At 34.4% G+C, this 22,899-nt stretch overlaps 2 protein-coding genes across 3 annotated transcripts in view; one reads left to right on the top strand and one right to left on the bottom strand.

Annotated features, from left to right (window-relative positions):
* Positions 1-242: 242 nt before the first annotated feature.
* LOC129239720 (putative odorant-binding protein A10) lies at positions 243-1,104 on the bottom strand. Of its 2 annotated transcripts, none has more exons than XM_054875498.1 (2): positions 794-1,104; positions 243-698 (listed from the first exon to the last, which is right to left on the bottom strand). In XM_054875498.1, exons 1-2 carry the CDS (start codon positions 1,035-1,037, stop codon positions 493-495), a joined length of 450 nt encoding a protein of 149 aa, XP_054731473.1. In that variant the 5' UTR covers positions 1,038-1,104; the 3' UTR covers positions 243-492. The 2 variants fall into 2 exon arrangements, with proteins under 2 accessions (XP_054731473.1, XP_054731472.1); XM_054875497.1 differs by having other exon boundaries at positions 243-682.
* Positions 1,105-15,888: 14,784 nt separating this feature from the next.
* The window catches only part of LOC129239719 (rhophilin-2-A), a 93,805-nt gene continuing 86,794 nt past the window's right edge, over positions 15,889-22,899 (top strand). Inside the window, exon 1 of the mRNA XM_054875496.1 lies at positions 15,889-16,026. Within this exon, the coding sequence (XP_054731471.1) occupies positions 15,991-16,026 (36 nt within the window). The 5' untranslated portion in view covers positions 15,889-15,990. The remainder of the gene's footprint in view (positions 16,027-22,899) is intronic.

Below are 22,899 nucleotides of genomic sequence, written 5' to 3'. Positions count from 1 at the left end.
TTTCATCTGTAAATTAAGGACCCACGTCTTTAAAATATAGCTTTTGCTCACTTTCTTTCACTCCCTGCCAACTATCTAATCCACCCTAAGAAGAAAGGAAGCGCGGGGAATTATACTCTTATTTTTTCTTATTAAACTACCACTTCTTTTCACCTGCCTGCCCGGTTCGTGGTCCACACAACTTCCTTACAGCAAATTAATTAATTTTTAGATTGCAGCCCAGAGTTTAAACGACACTTGGGTAAGCCACATTTGCACTTATTTTTTTAATATTTTGAATATTTTCGATATTTTTATATTTTTTTTTTTTAGATTTTTGGAATGCGAGCATAAAACTAAGTAAATTTTCTAAAAGTATTTGTAAGTAGAGCTAAATCTAATTTGGTTAAAAAATTGTGTCTATTTTCCCATAACGGTTCATATCTCGGTCAAATTGTCACTAGCGCAAATGGTCAAGCCTATGCCTTAGTATCCGCTTCCTTAGGTTTCTCCTCACCATTGCCGTTGGCCCTCTCCGCTAAGTAGGCTAAGCGGTAGCTGCCTTGCGGATCGTAAATCTGCTCCAAGCGCGCCCAATCCTCTGGACGTTTGTCGATCAAGAAGTGCGTCACCTTCGCTGAGCCAGACCTCTGCTTCTCCGAGCACTTGGCGCAATCGGTTGATATAGCGTCGGGGAGTATCTCTGAAATTGGTGAAACCTCAAGGTATATGCACATTTATTAAACCACAAAAAACTCAATGCGAAGCTCAGTGCACAGCGCACAGCAATGCTCGTACACATACTTGTACATACCCTTCAACATTTTGGAATCCGGTGTACAAGGACCTGTATTCTCCAAGCATTTGATGTAGTTGCGCAAAAGACGCTCCTGACTCAATACCTCATCCAGATCGATGTTATCGAATTTGGTGTCGTAGGATGGCTGATTAGCGACCAGCGGCGCAGCGGTTGTGGTCGGTGGATGTGGTGCAGCGCAAATGGTAGCCACATGGTAAATAATGTAGAGAAGCGCCGATGTGGCGATGAAGCGCAACATTTTAATTCTAAATGTACTTTTTCTGGGCAACAGGGAATCGTTTGATTTGTCACTGGTTTACTTATTTGGTTGGTACTGTATGGCAGGCGAATTGGGGCTGAAGTTTTTATATCCAAAATGTTGTAAGCTGAATGCTTTTACATCCAATTGCGTGTTGGGCTGGTAATTTTCGCAAATTGAACATAATTGAGGGCGGATATTGTAAAGCGTTTAATTTAAGCTGCTTGGCAAATTCATGCAATTGTTTCTAACGCAAGCTTCATTAGTTGTACAATTTGGGTGACTACTGCCTAATAGAGATGGTGGCATAGTTGATTTCAGCACGAAATGCTAGCGGAACTTTAATGATGATTACGTTCAAATTGCCAATTTTTGCCAATCATTAAATTGGATGCCTAGTAAATGATGCGAAATCGACATTGGGAAAGTTTTTCCGCGCTTAGATTGGATCAGTGATCCTTCAGAAATGATGAGCTTTCTTACACTTAGTAAAATTCATAGTTTATGCCAAATTAGCCAATACTCTACATAATTCCATGATTCTATGTATAGAACTTCATATGTCCATGGGAAAAGTTTTGACGACCTTGTTAATGGTAATGGTTGTACGGGTTAGGCTAAGGCATTTATGCACTGTGATCAGATTGATCTATTTTGTGCCGCTAATAACTTAATTATAATTATTTAGTATACCGAGGAATCGTACCAGCTCCTTAGGAGGAAGCAATTGTAGGTCTTCCCCCCTCTAGTAGGTACGAGCCCATGATTCTGAGTCTCCTGTGGCCTAATGCCTCACAGTTCATGATTAAGTGTTCCATAGACTCCTCTTCATCACAGCAGAACCTGCATGATCTTGTGCTAGATAACCCTATTCTGTTAAAGTGTGAACTCGTCGGCATGAGTGAGAGATATAAAAAAATCGAAATTCGAAAATACATAACCTGCGAAAATTCAAAATTCGCGATACTTTTTGAACACACCTTGTATGTCAAATTCTCTTTTAAACTGGTACACGTCCATATGTATATATAAGTATATAGAAAAATAAAATAAAATTGCAAAAAACATCCTCGTGTGCGGTGAATCAAAAGTTTTTTACTCGCAGTTACAACGCACGAAATCTCATTAAGAAATATTTATGTCAAGTAATAAATTTTATTCACTCTTAGGCAGTTTTGCGTGATATTTCAAGCCGTTTTTAATATGTCAAATTTGCTAGCTGAACAAAAAAAAAAAACCAAAAAAACTCTTGTAAGAAAAATGCATTGAAATCATAAATACGCAATTAAAAAAGCTATAAAACTTGTTGTCCAAATAAATAAAAAACTCAAATATGCGAAACATTCAACAAAGCAATAAAAAAATAATAAATATTTGTAGACGCGAAAAAGAAAATAAGAAAATTTTAAGTACTTACGCATATGAGAAATTGAAAGGCTTCAAACTGGAATACACAGCCAAGCAAGTAGTCAAATCAGATGTTACTTATATGTATGTATGTATGTATGTGTGTGTATGTGCATGTGTGATTTGCTCGCATTCGCACTAGTTCACTAATATCACGCATGCGTTTTTGCGTGAATTTATGTACGTAGCACAACGTGGCCAACATAAATTCACACAAGCGAATGCGTATTAGGCATCTGATAATTTGCAGCATTTAGGCCATACGCAGGCCGGTACCCTCGCACACCCAATCAGTTAGATAAGTTGGTGCACAGTGTGATGAAAGAGGGGCACAAGTGCGTAAACAAGATGGTTCACCCCCAATTATTAAATTATTGAAAATAAAAAATGCCGAGAATAAGCATTTTTTTTAATGTACAACTTTTTGTAATTTTTTTAAGGTTTGCTGTTTTTGTAATTTTTTTAACTAGTAAAAACAATCTACCGGTTCGTTAGAGATTTTATGCGGATAAGTGTAATATTCACTAAGTTTAGGGTAAAACACATTTTTCTTCTTTAAAATGTTTGAATTTGCCAGCATAATTTTTGAAGATTTTTGAAATGCAACAAAAGCTTTATCCGGCTTACAAAGCTTAGCTTCTTTCGTATTTATACTCTTCCATGCTTCTACAATTTAATCAAATATTTAGCAAAAACAACAGTCCTGAATTGTGTACCATGGCAGAGTCTTGTCAAGTCCCTAAGTTCCCGAGCTGATTGAAGGAAGGAAAAATCAAAAAAGAGAAAAAATGAATTTAGGATTTTTTATACTTATAGTTTCTACGAATTTTAAGCAAATTTTAAAAATTTTTCGAAAATTATTCAATTTTTTTTGAGAAATATCAAATAAACTTTCGCTCTTCCATGCTTTCTCTTCTAAAAATTTTAGCAACTTTTGCAAAAACAAATTTTGGAAAGTTACAATTTTTTTTTATTTTTATTTTTAAGAAATATCAAACGAGCTTAAACTTTGCCATGCTTTCTCTTCTAAACATTTTGAGTAACTTTTAATACGAAAGTTTCGAGAATATTAAAAAAAAATTTATTTTTTTATTTTTACAAATATCAAATGACTTTGCAAAATTTATAAAATGGTTTTGTTTGGTTAGGCTTTTCTTTTGTAAAGAAAATTTTGGAAAGTGAAAAAATTGGTTATTTTGAGAAATATCAAATGAATTTACACTTTTCTATACTTGATATAGAATATACTTTAAATAAATTATAAGCAACTTTTGAAATCAAAATTTTTCAAAAATTATAATTTTGTTATTCTGAAATGTACTTCTAGAAATTTTGAAAAACGAAAATATTTTTTTTTTAATATTAAACGAACTTAAGCTTCTTCATACTTGTTTCCTCTAAGAATTTGAGGCAACTTTTGAGATAAATATTTTTTCCAAAAATTATAAGTGTTATGTTTTGAGAAATATGAAACGAGCTTAGGTTTTTCCATGCTTGTCTCTTCTAAGAATTTTAAACAACTTTTAAACTCAAAACTTTTGAATTTAGGCTCTTCTATACTTTAAAAATTTTAAGCAACTTTTGAAATGAACATTTTTTGGGAAAGATATTAATATTTTTTGAAGAACATTAAACGATCTTAGGTTTTTCTTCACTTTTAGAATTCTGAGTAACTTTTGAAAACACATTAGAGTTGAACAATACGCTTACCAGTCAGGCAAGTCAACTGAAACTGCCATACATAGCCTTACGAGAAAGATCGAAAAGGCGTTGGCTGATAAGGAAATTGCCGTCTGTACATCGGTTGACATTACAGGGACATTCGATAATGCTTCTTTCAGTTCTATTGAGGAAGGTATAGTTAGAAAGGAAATAGATAGATTAATCTTAAGGTGGGTTCTCAATATGCTGAGTAATAGAACAACAATCTATGAATCTGGGTCAATAAGATTATGTGTCAAGTCAACCAAAGGATGCCCCCAAGGAGGCGCTTTATCACCGTTTCTTTGGGCTATTGATCATTGACGAGCTTCTACAGACTCTCAAAGATCTCCGATACGAAGTTTAGGGCTTTGCTGACGATAAAGTCATCATGGTGAGAGGCAAATTTGACTCGAATATAACTGATCGCATCTAAGGTCTATGAATAAGTTCGTGCGGTTTTTTTTCGAAATTTGAATTTCGGATCATTCCCATGGCTTTTAAACGTTTGGAAATGGTTGATTGATCAACTCCTAAAGTTTTTGCAACCTCTTCTTGCGTTTGAACCGGATCTTGATCGAGCAATTCCTCCAATTCGGTATCCATGAACTTTGGCGGCGCGGCCAAAATCACCACTTTTAAAGCGTGCAAACCACTTCTGGCACGTTCGCTCAGCTAGAGCATGCTCACCATAAACTTCCACCAAGATACGATGACTTTCGGCTGCTTTTTTCTTCATATTAAAGAATTCCCCGCAAAAACACATTATTTGGCACGAAATTCGACATTTTCAAGTGTGGTAAAAATATTGTTGTTTACGCTTCAAATAAAAAACTTATACTGACGTTTGTGCCTTACGACAGTAGCTCTCCAATGAATGTTTGGAAATGTGGATCGATGGAATAATAATCAAGTTACGCCATCTGTTGTAAAACCGCACGAACTTATCCATAGACCTATTAGCTCTCGCCATTATGCAAAATTGGTGTCAGGAGAAAGGACTTACGATAAATCCGAAACAAACGAAGCAGCAAATTAAGTTTAGGGACTTTTAAACTAGGGTACGCCAACTTAACTATATCTGGGGATGTGAAATATCTGGGAGTAATCCTTGATAAAACCTTGACCTAAAAAAATCACTTATCGTACATCACAAATAAAACCTTTAGAGCAATATGCATATGCCAAAGGCTTTACATGGGGTTGCGGCCAAATATGAGGGCATGGCCTTATAATACAATAATAGTGCCAATGATCACCTATACCTCTCTGCTATGGTGGCCAAAAGCAGACCAAACTAAAGCAGAGATAACACTTAACAAGGTATACAGAAAAGACTGTCTGAGCGTAACGGGAGCAATGCTAATCTGTCCCACAGCGGCTTTAGGAATGATTACTGGACTCATTCCACTCTATCTTGTAGCCAAAGGGTCGGAACTCAGTGCAGCCATAAAGCATCCTAATCTATTCCATCTCAAAGAAGGCAATCTTACAGGACATGTAAGAATTCTGGGTTCAATCCTGACCTCTCAATGCCTAACAGTCTATGACAAGATGGGAACAATGACAATTCAAGGAAACTAGAATTCTTCAAGAATTTCAAAGTGGTCATTAGTGACCGTTCAGTGTGGAGAAACAATGGAATATCCCTAAAAGAGGGCGCACAGGTGGGGTTTACTGATTGGTCCAAACTGGAAGACGGTAGTGCAGGGTTGAGAGTTGTCGGACCACATTTCAAAAAAGCAATTGCAATGGGAAAAATCATTTCCATTTTCCAAGCGGAGGTCCATGTCTCAGAGAGGCACGCGCGGAGCCAATATTAACGTCCTCTCTGACAGTTAAGCAGCTCTAAAGTCGCTGGATAGCTTCTCATTCCAATCAAGGTTGGTCTGGGAATGTTTAAAATCCTCAACACCCTAGCATCAGGAAACTTTGTTACCTTGATGTGGGTTCCGGAACATGAGGGGCACGAAGGGAATGAAATTGCGGACATTTTAACGAAAAAGGGGGCAAACACTCCCTTCATAGGTCCTGAACCTTTCTGTGGAGTAAATGATAGCTTCAAAAGTGCCTTTCTACGTGAGTAGGAATAACGAGGTCTAATCCAATACTGGAGAGCCCAATCGGGCATGCGGAAATCGAAAAGACTCATAGATCGAAAACGGAAGCAATCTTTGACCTAAGCAGCAAGGACATGAAACTTTACACTAAACTACATACAAACTTAGTTATCATATGAAAAAGATAGTTGCGATAGAAAACGATTCCTGTAGTAGACTCTGCAGCAGAACATATTCTGTGCGACTGCCCAGCAGTGGCACGACGCTGACTAAATTAACTGGGAAGCAGGGTTATAGATCCAAACTTCTTGGTAGCAATTAAGCCTAGAGCAGTTTTAGGATTTATCAACAGCCTAAAACTGTTTAACTAGGCTAAATGGCTGCACAATAGATATTTTCAGGTCGCAGTGCACAAACAGCCAATCATAGTAATAATAATAACTTTGGAATTAATTTTGTTTGAGAAATGTTACATGGAATAGAATTCTGAGTAACTTTTGCAATACAATTTTTTCGACAAATATAGAATTTGTTTTTGTTTTGAGAAACATAAAATGAATTAAACCTTTCTATGCCTGTTTCTTCCAAAAATTTTAAGTAACATTTTAAATGGAAATTTTTCGTAGAGTAGCATTATTTTTTTTAAACAAGTTTCAGAACTATTTAAGTCACAAAAATTTCCATATCATTTCATATTATTCATAATTATAAAAGGCTGGGTATAAATCCGTGTAAGTTATTTACCGCATTTTGTTGCTGTCTCACTACAAGGGAGCCGCCAACTTTGGTCGAAATTATCAGCCATTTTTATTTACTTTTTGTTTTAGACAGATACCTATAAAGATTAGAAGTCGTGCACTACTCAGAAATGCTTCGCCGGTTAAAAAAAGTATTGGAAAGTATAGTCCCCATTTGAAGGTGGCACGATAGACACTGACGATGGAATATAAATATTTTTCAAGAAAAAAAGTCGTCCTTTTTTGCACTGTGATCTGTGATTTTCCGCTTTTCTCTTTCTCCATGTCCACTGTGCCTCAACGCAACAACAAAACAAGAAACATGTGGCTTTGTATAAACTCTCGACACTTCACGCAGTTATGTTTTCTTCCACTTCTCCTTTCAAAGCAACTGCAAACGATAAGCGGCGATTCGTGATTGCGGATCACTAACAGTGCTTTAATTGTTGGGCGTGTGTTGTTGTTGTAGTCGCATATGTGTGCATGTACATATTTACAATGTGTGCTTGTTTACGATGCGTTAATTTGGCGCTTAAACTGAGTTTGAGTTGTAATTTTTCACATTTCTCTGTGACCGTCACTTTTGCTGCTGCTGCTGCTGGCTGAGGCACTCGCGCGGCACCCTTCCAAAGTGTAGTTTTGTTAGTTAGATTTTCTATAAAACTTATGTGAATACGTGTGCTTAATTACCAAACGGCAAAAAAAAAAAAAAACAAAAAACCAAATTTATTTATGCTCTGATTACATTACACTTGTACTGTTAACTATGATTTTAAAACTGATTTTTGTTTGCGGTGTTTTCGGCATTTTTGACTTCGGCTATTCAAGGTGCAAATTCACTGCATGCGGTCGTATTTTAAAGTCATGCCATGTTTTGGTGCCTTTTGGTGCCTCTTTGTGGATTTAGTGCGAAGTGAGTTTGATCTTTTGTTTGCGCTTTTTATTTTACTCAGATTTCCATTTGTTTAGGTTTTTGTTTTGTTTGGTTTGTTTTGTTTGACTAACTGGGTGTGTTGTAATAACCCTGGTGAGGAGGGATGCGCTTGTGGAACTGAAAATTTCATTAAAACTATAATTTGCATATACAAAACAGGAAATTAGAAATGCATTTTGCTTTGAAGTATAATATTACGTTAGGCTACGATGGGTGTGTTCACTTTAGTTGCTCTCACTTTACAAAATCAATTTAAATAATAATACCAAATATTTAGCTACGGAGACTGGCAAAACTTTATGGTGCAGGTGTAGGCATAGTTGAAATCACCAGGTTGCATAAAAAGTTGATCAAAATGCAATTTAATATGAGTCTAAAACTTATACTAGTTTACAGCCAAAGTAGACCCAAGAGACAGACCATCCAATACCTTTGTAAAATCGGACGCTGAGTCTGAAAATTCAAAATATGTAATTTTTTTCAATTAAAAATCGGTGATTTATTTTGCTTTTGTTTAAATAATTCGTCCTTTCTGCGTGTTTGACCGAGCTCCTCCTCTTCTTGTGCGTGTTTCTTGATGTTGTTCCACAAATTGAGGGACAACATGGGATGATTAATTTTGCGCCACCTTGTATTTTCAAATAATAAAATTTGAATTAAATTTAATAGTAGCTTATTACCAATTTCATGAAATGCTACCGTTATAACCAATACTTAAGGGGGTATTCTGGTCTAGATATTTGAAAAAAACGTTTTTTTTTGCATATTTTCAAAGTTTAGACCTTCAAAAATATGCCCTTCAACGGATTTTTCAAAATTCGAATTATTTTCCGCGCAATGAGCGGCAGATGTTACCGGACGACTAGAGGACTCGTTTTTTCCAGAAAATCTTTTTTATTCCACACAACCTTTATTTATTCTATACATATTAGGGCGGGTCGATTTAAAAATCACTCATTGCTCTGTGAAATTCGTTTTAGAGGTATGATTCCTTCGGCAAAGTTTCTTATTTTGATCCCTAGAATATGATTTTCACAAAGCAATGGGGGATTTTTTTGCCTCTCCACAAATTGACCCGGCCTAATACATATATATATGTACTTTATACTTCTATAATATATACCTGGAAATATAGCGCCGATTAATCCAGAGTGAGTAGTAAATATTATGATCTAAGTTATTCTATTGGAATTGTTGCTCAAACTTCGAACGCGATTTTCTCAAAACTCCTTTTTTTGAGATGGTCGTCATGATATCTCAAGTTCTACTTGACCAATCGGTTTGAAGTTTGATAAGAATTTTTTATTATACCTCTGTATATCGCGCCTGCCTCGGATTTTGAAAAATTTAAGTTTGAAGTATTTTTAAAAAATTTGAAAAGGTAAAAAAAAGAGGGTAAAAACATTTTTTTTTTTCAAGTTGACGGCATTTGAATTTGAATTTTTTTTTCTCTTTGATTTGGCGTAATCCGATAGCGACATCCTAAATACTGAAGAATTTTTTTAATTTGTTCGTTTTATATCACTACAAGGGTTGGAATCATGTCAACTATAGAGCACGGTTTTTTATGTAGCCCCACTCCGCTGGCCTGTAATTCTACGATTTTTTTATTTTTTTTATATTGTACATTTTTTTTTTATATTGTACTTTTCCAATATTTATAAAAACCATAAAAAATTGGATAGTAAAAATGTTTTTAATTTTTTTATTTTAGTTTTAAAAATACCTAAAATTAAGACGTCTAGACCAGAATACCCCCTTAAAGCAACCATTTTTGAGTTTCGTTGTACTCAAGAAATAAACTCCTAAACTCCTTCAATGAACTTAAAAGTAACACAAAGTTCTTAGTTTTAACCTATCTAAGTTTGTTAAATTACTATGCACATCTCCCATTGAATAATATTATATTTACATATGTACATAAGTACATAAGTACAATTGTATATTCCTGCTCATGCACAGGAGGCTGCATCAGATCTGCTCACTTTGAGATTTGTTCCACTTGATTGCCGCTTTTAATTTGTTTTCTTTCAGCGCCTTGCTAAGAATTTGTATCGCAACAAGTTTAGAAACATAAATAACTGCCATGATTTATTTGGACAAAAACGCTGCTAATGAACGTAAAAGGCAACAATCGATAACCACCTACAGCGCCATTAAACCAAAGACTTAAGTAGCGAACTCGAAATGTAAAATCAAAAATAAAAGACTAGGACAAAGAAAAAAATAAAAATGAATAAATGAACTTAAACACTGAACCAGATATGTGAAATATAAATAAAGAGTAATAAAATAGAAGTTTGAGATAAACATAATCGCATTATATGTAAATTTGTGGAGAAACTTAAAAGCAGTTCTTATGTAAATATTTAAATGGAAAACAAAAGAATGCAACGCAATGACAGGGAATCGTAACTAAAATTCATGTTCACTGTTTGAAATCTTTACTATCTACCAGGCTGATTTATTAGCTTTTAAAACCTAAGGCAATTTTTGCATCTATACAAATAGTCGATCTGTCATCTATGCCTTATGAAATTTTATCAAAATTTTTTTGATTGTTTATATACGATATTTATTCATTAAATAACAAGTCAACATTAAATTGATATGGATACTAGTTACTGTAGTATTGGCGACACTAACCTCACCCACAAATGTTGTAAAGTTGCTCATATGCTACCAATTTTGTATTTAGATGCTCTTGAAAAGGCTGACTTAAGGCATCTCATTAATCTGCATCAATGCACCTAACTAGTAAACCTGAAAATTAGAATGACTACATCCATCTCCATGCAACTATTAATTCTACCAAAGTTAAGCCTCTATTTCTCAGCGCATCCAAATGTCCAGATCTAAGGATTTTTACAAGATTTCTTTTTGGTTTTACATGGATCTTTCACGGTTACCTACTTAATTCTTGTTGGCCATCTTGCTGCTTTTGTAAGTTTTCGAGTACACCTCTTAGACAATTGCCACAAACTTACCTATGCAAGGGGGATATACTTTTTGGCGCATCAGTTGCATCGAAGAGTTTAGCTGACACAACCTTTTGAGATAAATATAAGTGCTTTAGCCAACTTTATAGAAATAACAATAAAAACAATTTTAATGCATTTTAGGACTAAGAATCAGCAGAAGCTGTGTCTATTTTAATTTATTTTAACGACCAACTGATGGTCTCTAGCTAGTACTAGTTAGTTATTTTTTGTGTATTTTACACGTAGACTAAAAATAAAACGTCTTCTTCTAAAAAAGTGTGTGGATATGTCCTATAACAGGATAAGTACTAAAAAAACTCCCAAAAGAAGAACTCATTTTCCTTATGTACATATATTCTATTACATTATCTGGTTTTCTTCCGCCTCAATAGAAGGTAACTCAAGTAAAAATTATCCTTATCGGCCCATCAGCCTATTGCCTATTGTCTCTAAAATAATGGAATCCTGTTTCCTTAAAAGAATGATGCCTATAATTCAAGACTGAAATATAATTACAAACCACCAATTCGGTTTCAGAAAAAAACACAGTACCATCGAACAAGTTCATAGGCTCATAAACTGCATACATAAAGCATTTGAACAAAAAAATATTACACAGCGGCTTTTCTTGATATATTTCAAGCCTTTGACCGCGTTTAGCATGCTGGTTTACTCTATAAAATAAAAAACACTCTTTCAATAAATTATTAATATTTATTAAGTCCTACCTCGAAAACCGATATTTCTTTGTCAAAGAAGGTGAAGAACAGTCTAAACTATGTGAAAGTTTAGCTTTTGCACCCCAAGACAGTATTATGGACCACATCCTATACCTGATATATACTTACGATCTACCAGTTAGTGAGGAAACTATCAGGTGACACCGCTTTACTCGCAATTGACTCAGGAGTAAAAAGAGGAATAAAACTCAGAATCCTATATTGGTTACGATATCGAAATTTTCATGTTTCTGTCGAAAGTAAGCTCTCACACTTTACTCAGCTATCTTGAAACCGATATGAGCATATGGTATTCATTCAACTTTGGGGCACGGCAGCTAATTCCAACATCGAAATAGTTCAAAGGTACCAGTCGAAAACCCTCAGCATGATCTCAAACGCACCTTATTATATCACAAATGCACAAATTCATCGTGATCTCAAAGTGCCCATAATAATTGAAAAAATAAGAAAACGCCACATCACACAAGACTCGACTTCAATCGCACTCAAACTCTCGTATCACAGAAATAATTGCAAATCTCATAACCTTCACCAGACTCAAGAGAAAGTCTACAAAAGATCCCATATGATGATAAATTAGTTGCTGTTATTTTTCATAAAATTTAGTGCACCATTAAGTGCATTCCAGAAATGTCTCTTAAATAAATGTTTGTCTTTAAGTGTGAAAAATATTTAATTTTTCAATATAAATCCCATCAAATGAACAATACGAAAATAGTCCATAAGTTCGTGCGTATTTTACCCATAGATTCACTTTAAATATCTTTTTTATTAATTTTAAAACCACCTTTAAAAAACGCACGAACTTATGAACTGACCTGATATTTGAGGTGGTTTTCTTGAATCATGCAATGACTTGTTTAATTTTTTTAAATAAAACTTAAAATTCAGTGAACAACAGATATAATCGAACAGCAAGGGTTTATCTTAGATAGAATTAAAATTTATTTTTGTTTTTGTGTGTGTTTATCTTTAATTTTTTTCTTTCCGTGAGAAGAAAGAATGCTCCTAGAATGTTTGCTACTCATTTTATTAAATATTATTATTAGGCTACTACGCCCTGCAACCAAATAAGATCTGTTGTATAAAGCTTGCTGAGGTACCTAATATTTTAGAGCTTTTTAAAGATTTTAGCCCATTCTGGGACTTATCGTTTCATGGCTTATATGGAGGCACGGCAGTGCCACCAATGTGATGTAGCCATTTTCTACCTAGTCCAGGACATTTACAAAGAATGTGTTCTGAATTTTCAATGTCCATTTCACAGAATCGGCAGAGAGGGTAATTTTGTTTAAGCGATATCTCAGCCTACAGTGGGCTGTAAATAACCAGTTAAAAGTCTTAGATCGACTCTGCCGAATGAAAGTAGCTTATCAGAAATTCCTCTGTACGGCCTAGGAATTATTTCGCTTGTCGCGGATAGCTAAAATTTCGTCAGTGCTCAAAGAATTCATTATCCTCCCATTTTCTTAGAAATTTGTTCATGTGACCTTTTTTGTCCACTTATTGCAAATTCAAATACATTTTTAGAACTGTAAAAATCGAAAAACAAGTGCAGAGGTAGATTTTCTCATGATGGCCTAACTTTTACAAATGTCAAACAATGGCAGAAATGGTTTTAGTAGAAATGTCAATCACGAATGTGGCTACCTAGCAAAACAAACAAAAAAAAAAAAACAATGCAAATGAATTAACTTAGAGCGTCATTTGGCAGTTATTCCGGGAACTTTAGGATCTAGGTGGTAATTTATCATTATTTTAATTATTATTTATTTTATAGGATAATTTTTTTAATGTTAGTTCCCAACTGAAACTGACTAAGGTTCTTTAAAAAAATCTGATGGTATCGTGAAAGGCTTAAAACACAGATGTATTCGCTTTTTTTTTGTGGGTGAGGTAGGATTCAAAGTGCTCAAAATGCCTTCGCACTTACCGCTGTAAGTCTACCGTCGTCTACCGTGTTGAGTGGCGTAGCCACTAAAAAATCCCTCCTCTTCTTTTGGAGAGGTAGCCTACCTGGAACAACTATCTACATTACTTCGGTAGGGGCCCAGAACGGCATCCATAAAGGATCAATTCTATTCAACCACGTCTGGGTCCACCGTATTTGTAACCAGCTTTCATGCTAGAGGCTCGTCGTCTTGTGTGTGAGGATACGCTTTGTTGCACTGTGTCGAGGTTTATCTTTTTTCCGAAGTCCTCGATGTATCTCTTTACCGCGTTGCAGCTGTCCTCGCGTTCGAGCATTTTGCTAATTATGTTGCTCGGCGCGATGTCGCCAAAAAATGGAATTTACAATTGATAAAAATAAGCTCTAGTAGCTAATGGAACAGTTTAAGACTAGTTGTTGACTGTATTTCCAGTTAATTGATTTCCTCAGCATGACCATAACATTTTCAAGTTCTTAGCATTATTGGTGGTGAGATGAAGAACAATAAAAGTGGGGATAAAAGTGCAACAAATGCCGTCATGATGTTGCAATCCTACCGCCTATCATTTACCAAGGTATCACTAGACCTGCTTGTATAGCTTTATTGCACTGGATTATTTTTTATTAGTTTATTTACTTTTTATTTTTTATTTGTTGTTTTTTGTTTCCTAAATGCTTGGCTTTTGTAATCAGGCTTTCGTGTTGCAATGCTGCGCCGTTTGACCATAGAAGCAGCCAACAGCAAACAGCCAGCAGCGAACAGCGTTAATGCAATGTCATCACTAACGCGCCAACACGCCAGCACGCCTCAACAAATATGCCACTTATAGTAGAATACCAACAAACAAACACGCACACATGCACACACATACAAAGTGGCTATGATAGCAATAAAAATAAAACATAAAATAACTGCCGGCATCATTTTTGCTTGCCTGCCTGTACTTCAGCTAAGAACCGGAAAAAGAACGCAACGGTGCGACTGACTGACTAACTGACTGGTGGGGGCATTACATGAGTGTGGCTGCAATAAAGCAACAACATCAGCAATAGCAGCAGCAAATAAAACACACAAAAGTAACAAACGCCACGCGCCTGCGCCGCATCATGATGTAAGCCTAAACGCTGGGAAAGTAAGCAACTAAATGCCTCAAATGGCATTTGGCCGATGGTGGTTTCCACCGCCATCGCTACTCAAAGATAATTACTTCTTTAGCGCCGACGATTTTCGAGTGCTGGCTTGCACGCAGGCGCGCTGTTGCTCGCTTAGTAGTACTGTTGTTGTTGTTGTTGTTGCGGTATTTGTTGTTGTCGTTTCTGATTGCCGCTCTTGGCATTGATTTGGTTAGTGGCTAAGCTTTTTGTTTGTGCACGATTTATGTTTACATTAGAACTAACAAGCAAACGAAAAAGAAGAAGGAGGAGAAGAAGTAGCAAACGAAGAAGCTGAAATTGAAGTAATATAAAATGAGTAGCATAACAAACGGCGCATAGATAAATGAAGCACCAAATACTAAAAATTAATAAGCAAGAAAAAGAAAGGAGATGAACAAACGGTCCATTGATGATGACTTTCTTCTTCTGTTCTCAGCGCCAACAATACCAATACTAAAGCACGCATTTATATACATACTAATGTATGTACGTATGTATCTATTATCTATCCATGCATTCCCATTCGTTCCCAACTCAATGCAGGTGATTAATGTGTGAGCGTTGCCTCTTCACTGCCAAGTTAGCCGATCGCTTAGTCGCACTCACTCCGCCAAGAATGATTCTCAATTCGACTTTTGAGCCGCCTGGACGTAACATTTGTGTTGTGCGCATCACATTTTGCATCTCCTCAACTCAGATTTGTTTTGTCTAGTGTAATTTAATATAAAAAAATAAATTTAAATATTTCAACCAAAGCTCAGTCACATCAGCCAGGAGGCCAATCAAGTTGATGCGTGTGTGTAATTTAAGTAATACAATAATTTATATGCCGTGATTATTTTAATTTCGTATTTTTGCGATTTGCATTTGCAAGATTAACTGCATTTATGCAGCTGTAATAGTGCAGTTCAATTGACAGTAAATACGGTAAGTGAGCAGCAGGCAGTGACCGCAGTTCGAAGTCTGTATGCAGCGGAAACAATGGCGGCAATGAAGTCAGTTACATTGTTGCATATCGCCGTGAATACACTTCAATACCATACAATCTAAAAGTAGCATTTATGCTGTGTGTTAGTACAATATATTAACGGTTTTGTCACAGCGGATATCGTGGAAAAAGTGTTGTGTGAAGTAAAGTTCGTTTCTTAAGTCTTTTGTTGGCAGTGATGTGACAAGTGGGAAAATTTACTCAATAATGAGTGCTCAGTAATAGTTTACGCGTTCCATTACAACACAGTGATAGTTAAATTATTGTGCATAAAGTGACTTGTTTTCATTGCATTTGGCAGCGATAGTAATTTAGAAATGGATATGGATTACATACTCAAATTGGAGCAAATGGTAAGCAACAATTTATGGCTTGGCTCTTAAGAAATTAAATCATTTATAACTATTTAAGCGCAAATTTAAGCGCATAAGGTGAAAAAACTAGCTGCACAGAATAAGCTGGTGTTAAATTAATCGCGCTATCAGAGAATGTCTAATGTTTACGTCAATCATATTTGGTGCTTGTGGACCAGATAGTGGCAGCATACAAACAGACAGGCCATGGAGTGCGTATAGATGATTCCCATGGGCCTCTATCCAAGCTGAAATACATGCCATATAGATGTGTGTGAGGGAGTGTATCCGTAGGCAAAATGAGAGGAACTCACATTTACATACCTTCAGATAGTCAGGCGGTTTTAAAAGCCCTTCCATCAACTACAATCACCTCAAAAATGGTATAGTCATGTGCCTGAATCTTCTTAACATGCTAGCGAACTTTAACACATTATTATTGGGTTGGGTTCCTGGACACAAAGAACACAAGGGAAATGAAATAGCGGGCCAACTAGTTAAAAATGGTGCAAACATGCCGCCAATTGCTCTTGAACCTTTCTGTGTCCTTACAAAAGGCCACATACGCGAACTTCTTAGGAGGTGGGAAGTGAAGAAGTTCGTTGAACACTGGCGAACCTCTATCGCTGAGTAACAAGCGAAACAACTTCTAATGCCGCACAGAGGAATTTCTGATAAGCTACTTTTTCTTTAGCAAAGTAGATATAAGACTTTTAACTGGCTTATTTACAGGCCGCTGCAGCCTGTTATATCGCTTAAACAAAATTGGCCTCTCTGAGACCATCGTCTGCCGATTCTGTGAGATCAACACTGGAAATTTAGAACACATTCTTTGTAAATGTCCTTCACTAGGCAGGAAAGGGTTATAGCACCTTAATGGTACTGCCATACCTCCATATAAGCCATGGAACAATAAACCCCAGAATGTGCTTAAGTTTTTAAAAGACCTTAAAATATCGGGTACCTCAGCAGGCTTTGCACAGTAGATCTATTGTGGTCGTAGGGCGCAGGAGCCTAAAAATAATAAATAAAATAGCGATTTCGATCTTTTTCTTCTTCACATCACTCAAACTAATTGGGTATCTTGTGTTTTATTTAGTACAAAAGTTGTTAAAAAAATGAAATGGATGATTAATTTTGCGCCACCTTGTACAAGATAAGTCTGCCTTTTGGACATCTGATTTGACTTCCCTCGAATTGTTTTTTCCTTGTTCACTCCCCTCGGGAGCATAGAGCCTCGACAAGACTCAGTCTTGCGTTGGTTTCGTTAATCTATTTGCTTTCTGACAGGGTAGGTGATTAGCCTACCGCTACCAGTGTCCACTTGTCATTGCTTAGTGGGCCTTCTTACTGCTTGAAGCGCCATCTGTGTGTCACATTTTTCTGTCAGAAGGATCACACGGATGGTTGAGGGCTTCGCTAAATTTGGTGTGTCTGCGCTATACCCGCGATTGCCCGCTTCCTCTTGCTGGCGCCACTGATGCAATGTGTAATTGTGTATTTTTTCTTTGTTTTTTTGCTTGTTTTAGCAGCCACAATGCAAGTAATCCGCTGACTTTTGTGCGAGGATAAGGTTGTTGGGATTAAGGAATGATTTTTTTGTTTTTTTTTTGTAATAGAAACTAGTAAAGTAGGAAAGTTTGGAAAATTGCGAGGACCCCAAAACCTCTGGGATGGCAGGCTAGTGCACTTACGCTAGACTTCCCTTGAATACATTTGATAAAATTTCGGGCTTCTAAATAGGGATCTATGATTTTGGTTTTCAAGATTAAATTTGCCAGAAAATTTCTTTCCTACCTAATTCATAATTTAATGGATTTAAGATTTTAAAATTTTGGAAACAAACCGTTTAAGGTTTATATATTTTCAAAAATTTTTTGCGTTGGAGGACTTTTTTCCGATAGCTCTCTCGTTACTCTCCCATCATCACCAAATTTGCAGGACAATCAAGGGAAAAAATGATCAAAAATCAACTAGAATTTTAAACCACATCAAACTTGTATTTTAATATACTAAAATTTAATGGACCAATAAAATGCGTGCCCAAATTGTTTTTTTTTTAATCTGATTTAAATTTGTTACTTGTGAATTAGGCAGTTGCAGTGTGCAAACAGACAAGTAATGGAGTGCGTAAAGGTTAAAATAAAGATTATCAGGTAGAAATTATTCTACCACGTGAGATGATCGTATAAAAAAATATATTCTAAAAACTATTTTTATTTATAAGTTACACGATTTGTGGAGGCATTTGAACATCAGTGCAGCTCACGTAAATCTTTATATTTCCATTGGCATTTGCTGTCTTTTGTTTTTTAATGATGAACTCAAATTTGCTTTCAGAAAAACAATTAAATTAGCTACATTATTTAGTTAATTTCTGAGTTCCATTCTTCTCCTGTCACACCATTGTCGTGAAGCTTGCAAAAAATTATTTATCTACGTATTGTGACAAACACAAAAATCTATAAATTCTACTTACCAAGTAATTTACAAAAATTACTGTGACCTCGTTTACGAAAATGGTTGGAAATCATTTAAGTTTGTGTCTGCTACGTAGCTGACATTTAAATAAAAACTCTCCGCAAAAAACGAAACAAATATTCAACAAAAAAATTACAACCCTCAATAGCTATTTTTGCTCTGCAGTAGAAAATCACTTTGAAAATTCTTGAAATCGCCAATTATCCACGCTGTTAAAGCAACTAACAATAGGCCATTAGATACAGCAGCCAATTGTCGAAACATCAAGAAAAGAACTCAAATATATGTTGGGTGTTTTTTTATACAAATATGCGTAGCCCACAAAGTTAATGAATGGCAAGTGCATATGCACATACATACATACGCGCATGGGGGCACAGCACAATTTTAGAAGTGACAGTGGCTGAAAGTACTACGCAATTCTGCACATGCGCACAGGTGTATTCTCCCACCACTTGCGACATGCCATACTTATACTCATACCTGCGTGTGTGTGTGTGTGTGTGGGAAGTGGGTCTTTTGTTTTCACTCTTATGCACGCAAAATAAAAATCTTTTATTGAAATTCTTGGCAATATTAAAGTTCTTAAATATTTGCGTTGGCGTTATTGGTTCTAATTGTTAACAAGTCTTAATTGTGCGATTCACTGATTCAGAAGCAGCGAATTTAATGGTCACAGAGGCTGTCATACCCATACAAATAAATATGAACTTCCAAAAATTAACAATTGCTTTGAAAACTGCAAATTCACTGTAAACAAATTGGAATTTCATTATGAAATATAACATATTTTGGATGCAAAAATATCTGAGCAAGCAAGCTGGTTATGGGAAATTGTTAGAAAAAACCAAATTATGTGTTCGAAGTTTTCGTGGACGTTGATCAATTGTAAGACGCCGTGGCATTCAAGATCGGTATTCAGTGATGCAATTTTGTTCCTCCGCAAAAAGCTAGGTAATATTTTAAAGGTAAATTCTAAGCTCTCATTCGAGAGTAGTATAACGCAAAATTACTGTTCGAAAAAAATTCTAAAATTTAGAAAATTCAAATATTTTGAAAAAAAAAAATCAAAAATGTTTCAATCAAAAAAAAAAAACATAGAATCAAAATTTTTAAGAATTACAAAAATTTCGAAAAAAATAACAAAAGATAAAAAATTTCGTAATTTGAAAATGGAACAAAAGGTTGAGAAATTAAAAAAAAGAAACAAAAATACAAAAAAATCAAAAATTCTAAAACTTAAAAAAAAAAACAAATATTTCGAAACGGGAAACTAATAAGTAAAAAAATATAAAATTTCAAATTTGAAAAAAAAATTAAAGAAACCAAAAACTTTGAAATTGAAAATGAACTACGAAAAAATTAAAAGTTTTGAAGCTTAAGATAAGTTCCATGAAAATAGAGATTTTTATATTTCAAATGTATAAAAAAAAATCAACAATTGCGCAATTTGAAAATAAAATGTAAAAAAAACAAAAATTTCGAATTTTTCAAAACAATAATGAAACATTTCAAAATTTGAAAAAATATCAAAAAATAAAAAAGTTTGAAATTAAAAAAAATCCAATAAACTAAAATTTTGAAATTTGAAAAAAAAAATTAGAAAACCCTTAATTTAAAAAAATATTAAAAAATCAAAAATTTCGAAATTTAAAACTAATTACAAAATTTCAAAAAAAATTATAAATAACCAAAAATTTCGAAAGTTAAAACAAATTACTAAAAGAACAAGAATTTCAAAATTAAAAAAAATACAAAAAATCAAAAGTTCTGAAGTTTTAGATAAGTTACGAAAAAATAGAAGTTTCGAAATTTAAAAATATTAAAACAAATTCAAAACTTTCGAAATTTGAAAAAAATTTCAAACAAAATTCAAAACTTTTGAAATTTGAAAAATATTACGAATTATTTAAAATTTTCGATACATGAAAAATGTTACGAAAAATTAAAAAATTTCGAAATTTCACAAAATTAAAAAACAAAAATTTCGATATTTAAAAAATAACAAACTTTGAAATTTGGCAGAAATAATAAAAAAAATTAAAAATATGAAAACTAAAAAAAATATCCAAAAGTTTTGAAATTGGAAAAAATTAAAAATTCCGAAATCTGAAAAAAAACTATAAATATTCATAAATGTCGAAATTTAAAACAAATTACAAAAAAACATAAATTTGAAATTCGAAAATTTTACAAAAAAAGTTTTAAATTTCAAAATTTTAAACAAATATCAAAAAAAAATTTCGAAATTTCGAAAAATTTACAAAACAATCCAAAATTTCGAAATTCCAAATAATTAAAAAAAATATTGTACTGAAAAAATTTGAAACTTAAAAAAAAAAATTGCAATTATTGATAACAGCCTTGGATTATATACATAGATATATATATATGTGTATATAATTGGCGCGTACACTCTTTTTTGGTGTTTGGCCGAGCTCCTCCTCCCATTTGTGGTCTTGATGTTGTTCCATAAATGGAGGGACCTACAATTTTAAGCCGACTCCGAATGGCAGATATTTTTATGAGGAGCTTTTTCATAGCAGAAATACACTCGCCTGCCGACAATAGAATTGTTAAATAAGCAAAAATATTTAATTTCTAATAAAATTTGTCTTTTGTTTCTTATAAGACAAAATTCTCTAAGCTGATGCTGTTTATCTGCTCAATGAGCACATACATCGTACAGTAGAGCCGCTTTTCATTTTTTAATCTTATGATTGATTCAATTTCACAATTTTAATCAAAGCTCCTCATCGACCTTTGTTGTTTTGTCTTTTTTCAACATTGAAAAATTATCAAATATTTCCATATATCCATTTTTCTTAAGTAGCTTCTTCGGTAGTAAGAATAGTTCTTTTGTAAAAAGAGTTAAAAAATATTACCGTAACTGCACCCGATTCTTAACAAAATGTGTTTACTGTTATATACAGCAAAATGGCAGTAGCATCTTTTTCTTAATTGAATATTCATTTCCTCTCCTAAAAGAAAATTAATGACAGATATTTTCTTTTATTTATTGTTTTGGTTTTTAAGAATTCCTTATCAACACGCTTCAACGTTTCACTTCATATACAATGCTTTAGGATTGTCTCTATTGCAATCGAGACAATCGAGTTCGTTGCTTAAGTCTTTCAATTGCTCACACCCTTTCATTCATTGGTTGCGTAGTCAATAATCAAACTACATAAATACATATATTTTTTTCTTTCGCAATATCCACGGATATTTGAATAATTCCACCCGAATAGTTTACCGTTGCGCCACCACAACAATAAATTCCTCAACATTCGAGGCGTAAAGGCGCGATCACATACAAGCCCGTGATATGCAGCATTCGCCAGTAAGGCGCATATGATGGAAATGTTGTTGTTGTTATTGTCGTTGAGGCAGCATGTCGTGCGCATGCAACACTGTAGCTATCATTCTTATTGCCGTTGCGCCTGTTTAGCTGTACATGTCAGCTGTGGCGCAAACGCAATTGCTACTTATACATACTTAGATAGGTGTACATACATATATTTATAAATTATCACATACATACGTACATACATATTTATACATGAGCATTCTAATGCCTGTCGGTGTATATTTGCGCTGTGTGCCAGCATTCTGCCGCTATGTGCTCATTTGGATTTCCAGCTGTGTGCTTGCAACTCTGAGTTTACATACCGATTCCACAGCCACTGCAATGGGGGCTTTTGCTGATAAAATAGCGCGACAGCAACAGCAATGGCAGCAACTACCACAACTATTAGCTGTCAGCCACTTGCAAGTGGCATCCAAGTGACCTACATAATTTTCTAAACTTAATGCTAGCAATGAAATTCGCTAAATAAATACTTTACGACAAGATAGGCACACAGACATGGGCGTATGTGTGTGTGTGTGCATGTATGCATTTGAAAATTTGTTAAGATCTTTGTGAGCTTGTGGCAAAGTGGAGGAAACCCATGCAATTGTGTGTGTCTACGGTAAGCAAATGACAATTGCATGAAATTGTCCGAAGCGGAATTTTTCTTATAAAAAATTTCTAGTTGCTTTGCAGCAATAATATTTTAGCGCTGCAAATTTTTTATAAACTTTTGTTGTATGTAGCAACGAAGCCACACTTCAAATTTCGAGTACAAAAGAGTGTTTTTGCTTCTGCTTTTTCTGAGAAAATTTAAAAAAATTAAAAAAAAAATTTGGAAACTTGAAAAAAATTCAAAAGATTGAAATTTGAAACTTCTTAAAGAAAATAATAAATTTGGAAAAAAATTAGGAAACAAATCTAAAATTTTTAAACCTTAAATAAAATAAAAAATTTCCAAATTTGAAAAAAGTTTCAAAATTTGGGAAAACTACACATGAAAAGCCAAATTTTCGAAATGTGATAAAAGTCAAAGATTT

This window comes from Anastrepha obliqua, chromosome 2 (assembly GCF_027943255.1).
Source record: "Anastrepha obliqua isolate idAnaObli1 chromosome 2, idAnaObli1_1.0, whole genome shotgun sequence".
NCBI classification, from domain to species: domain Eukaryota; kingdom Metazoa; phylum Arthropoda; class Insecta; order Diptera; family Tephritidae; genus Anastrepha; species Anastrepha obliqua.
Note: the sequence above shows the minus strand (reverse complement) of the source record. Positions and strands in the feature narration are given on the sequence as shown.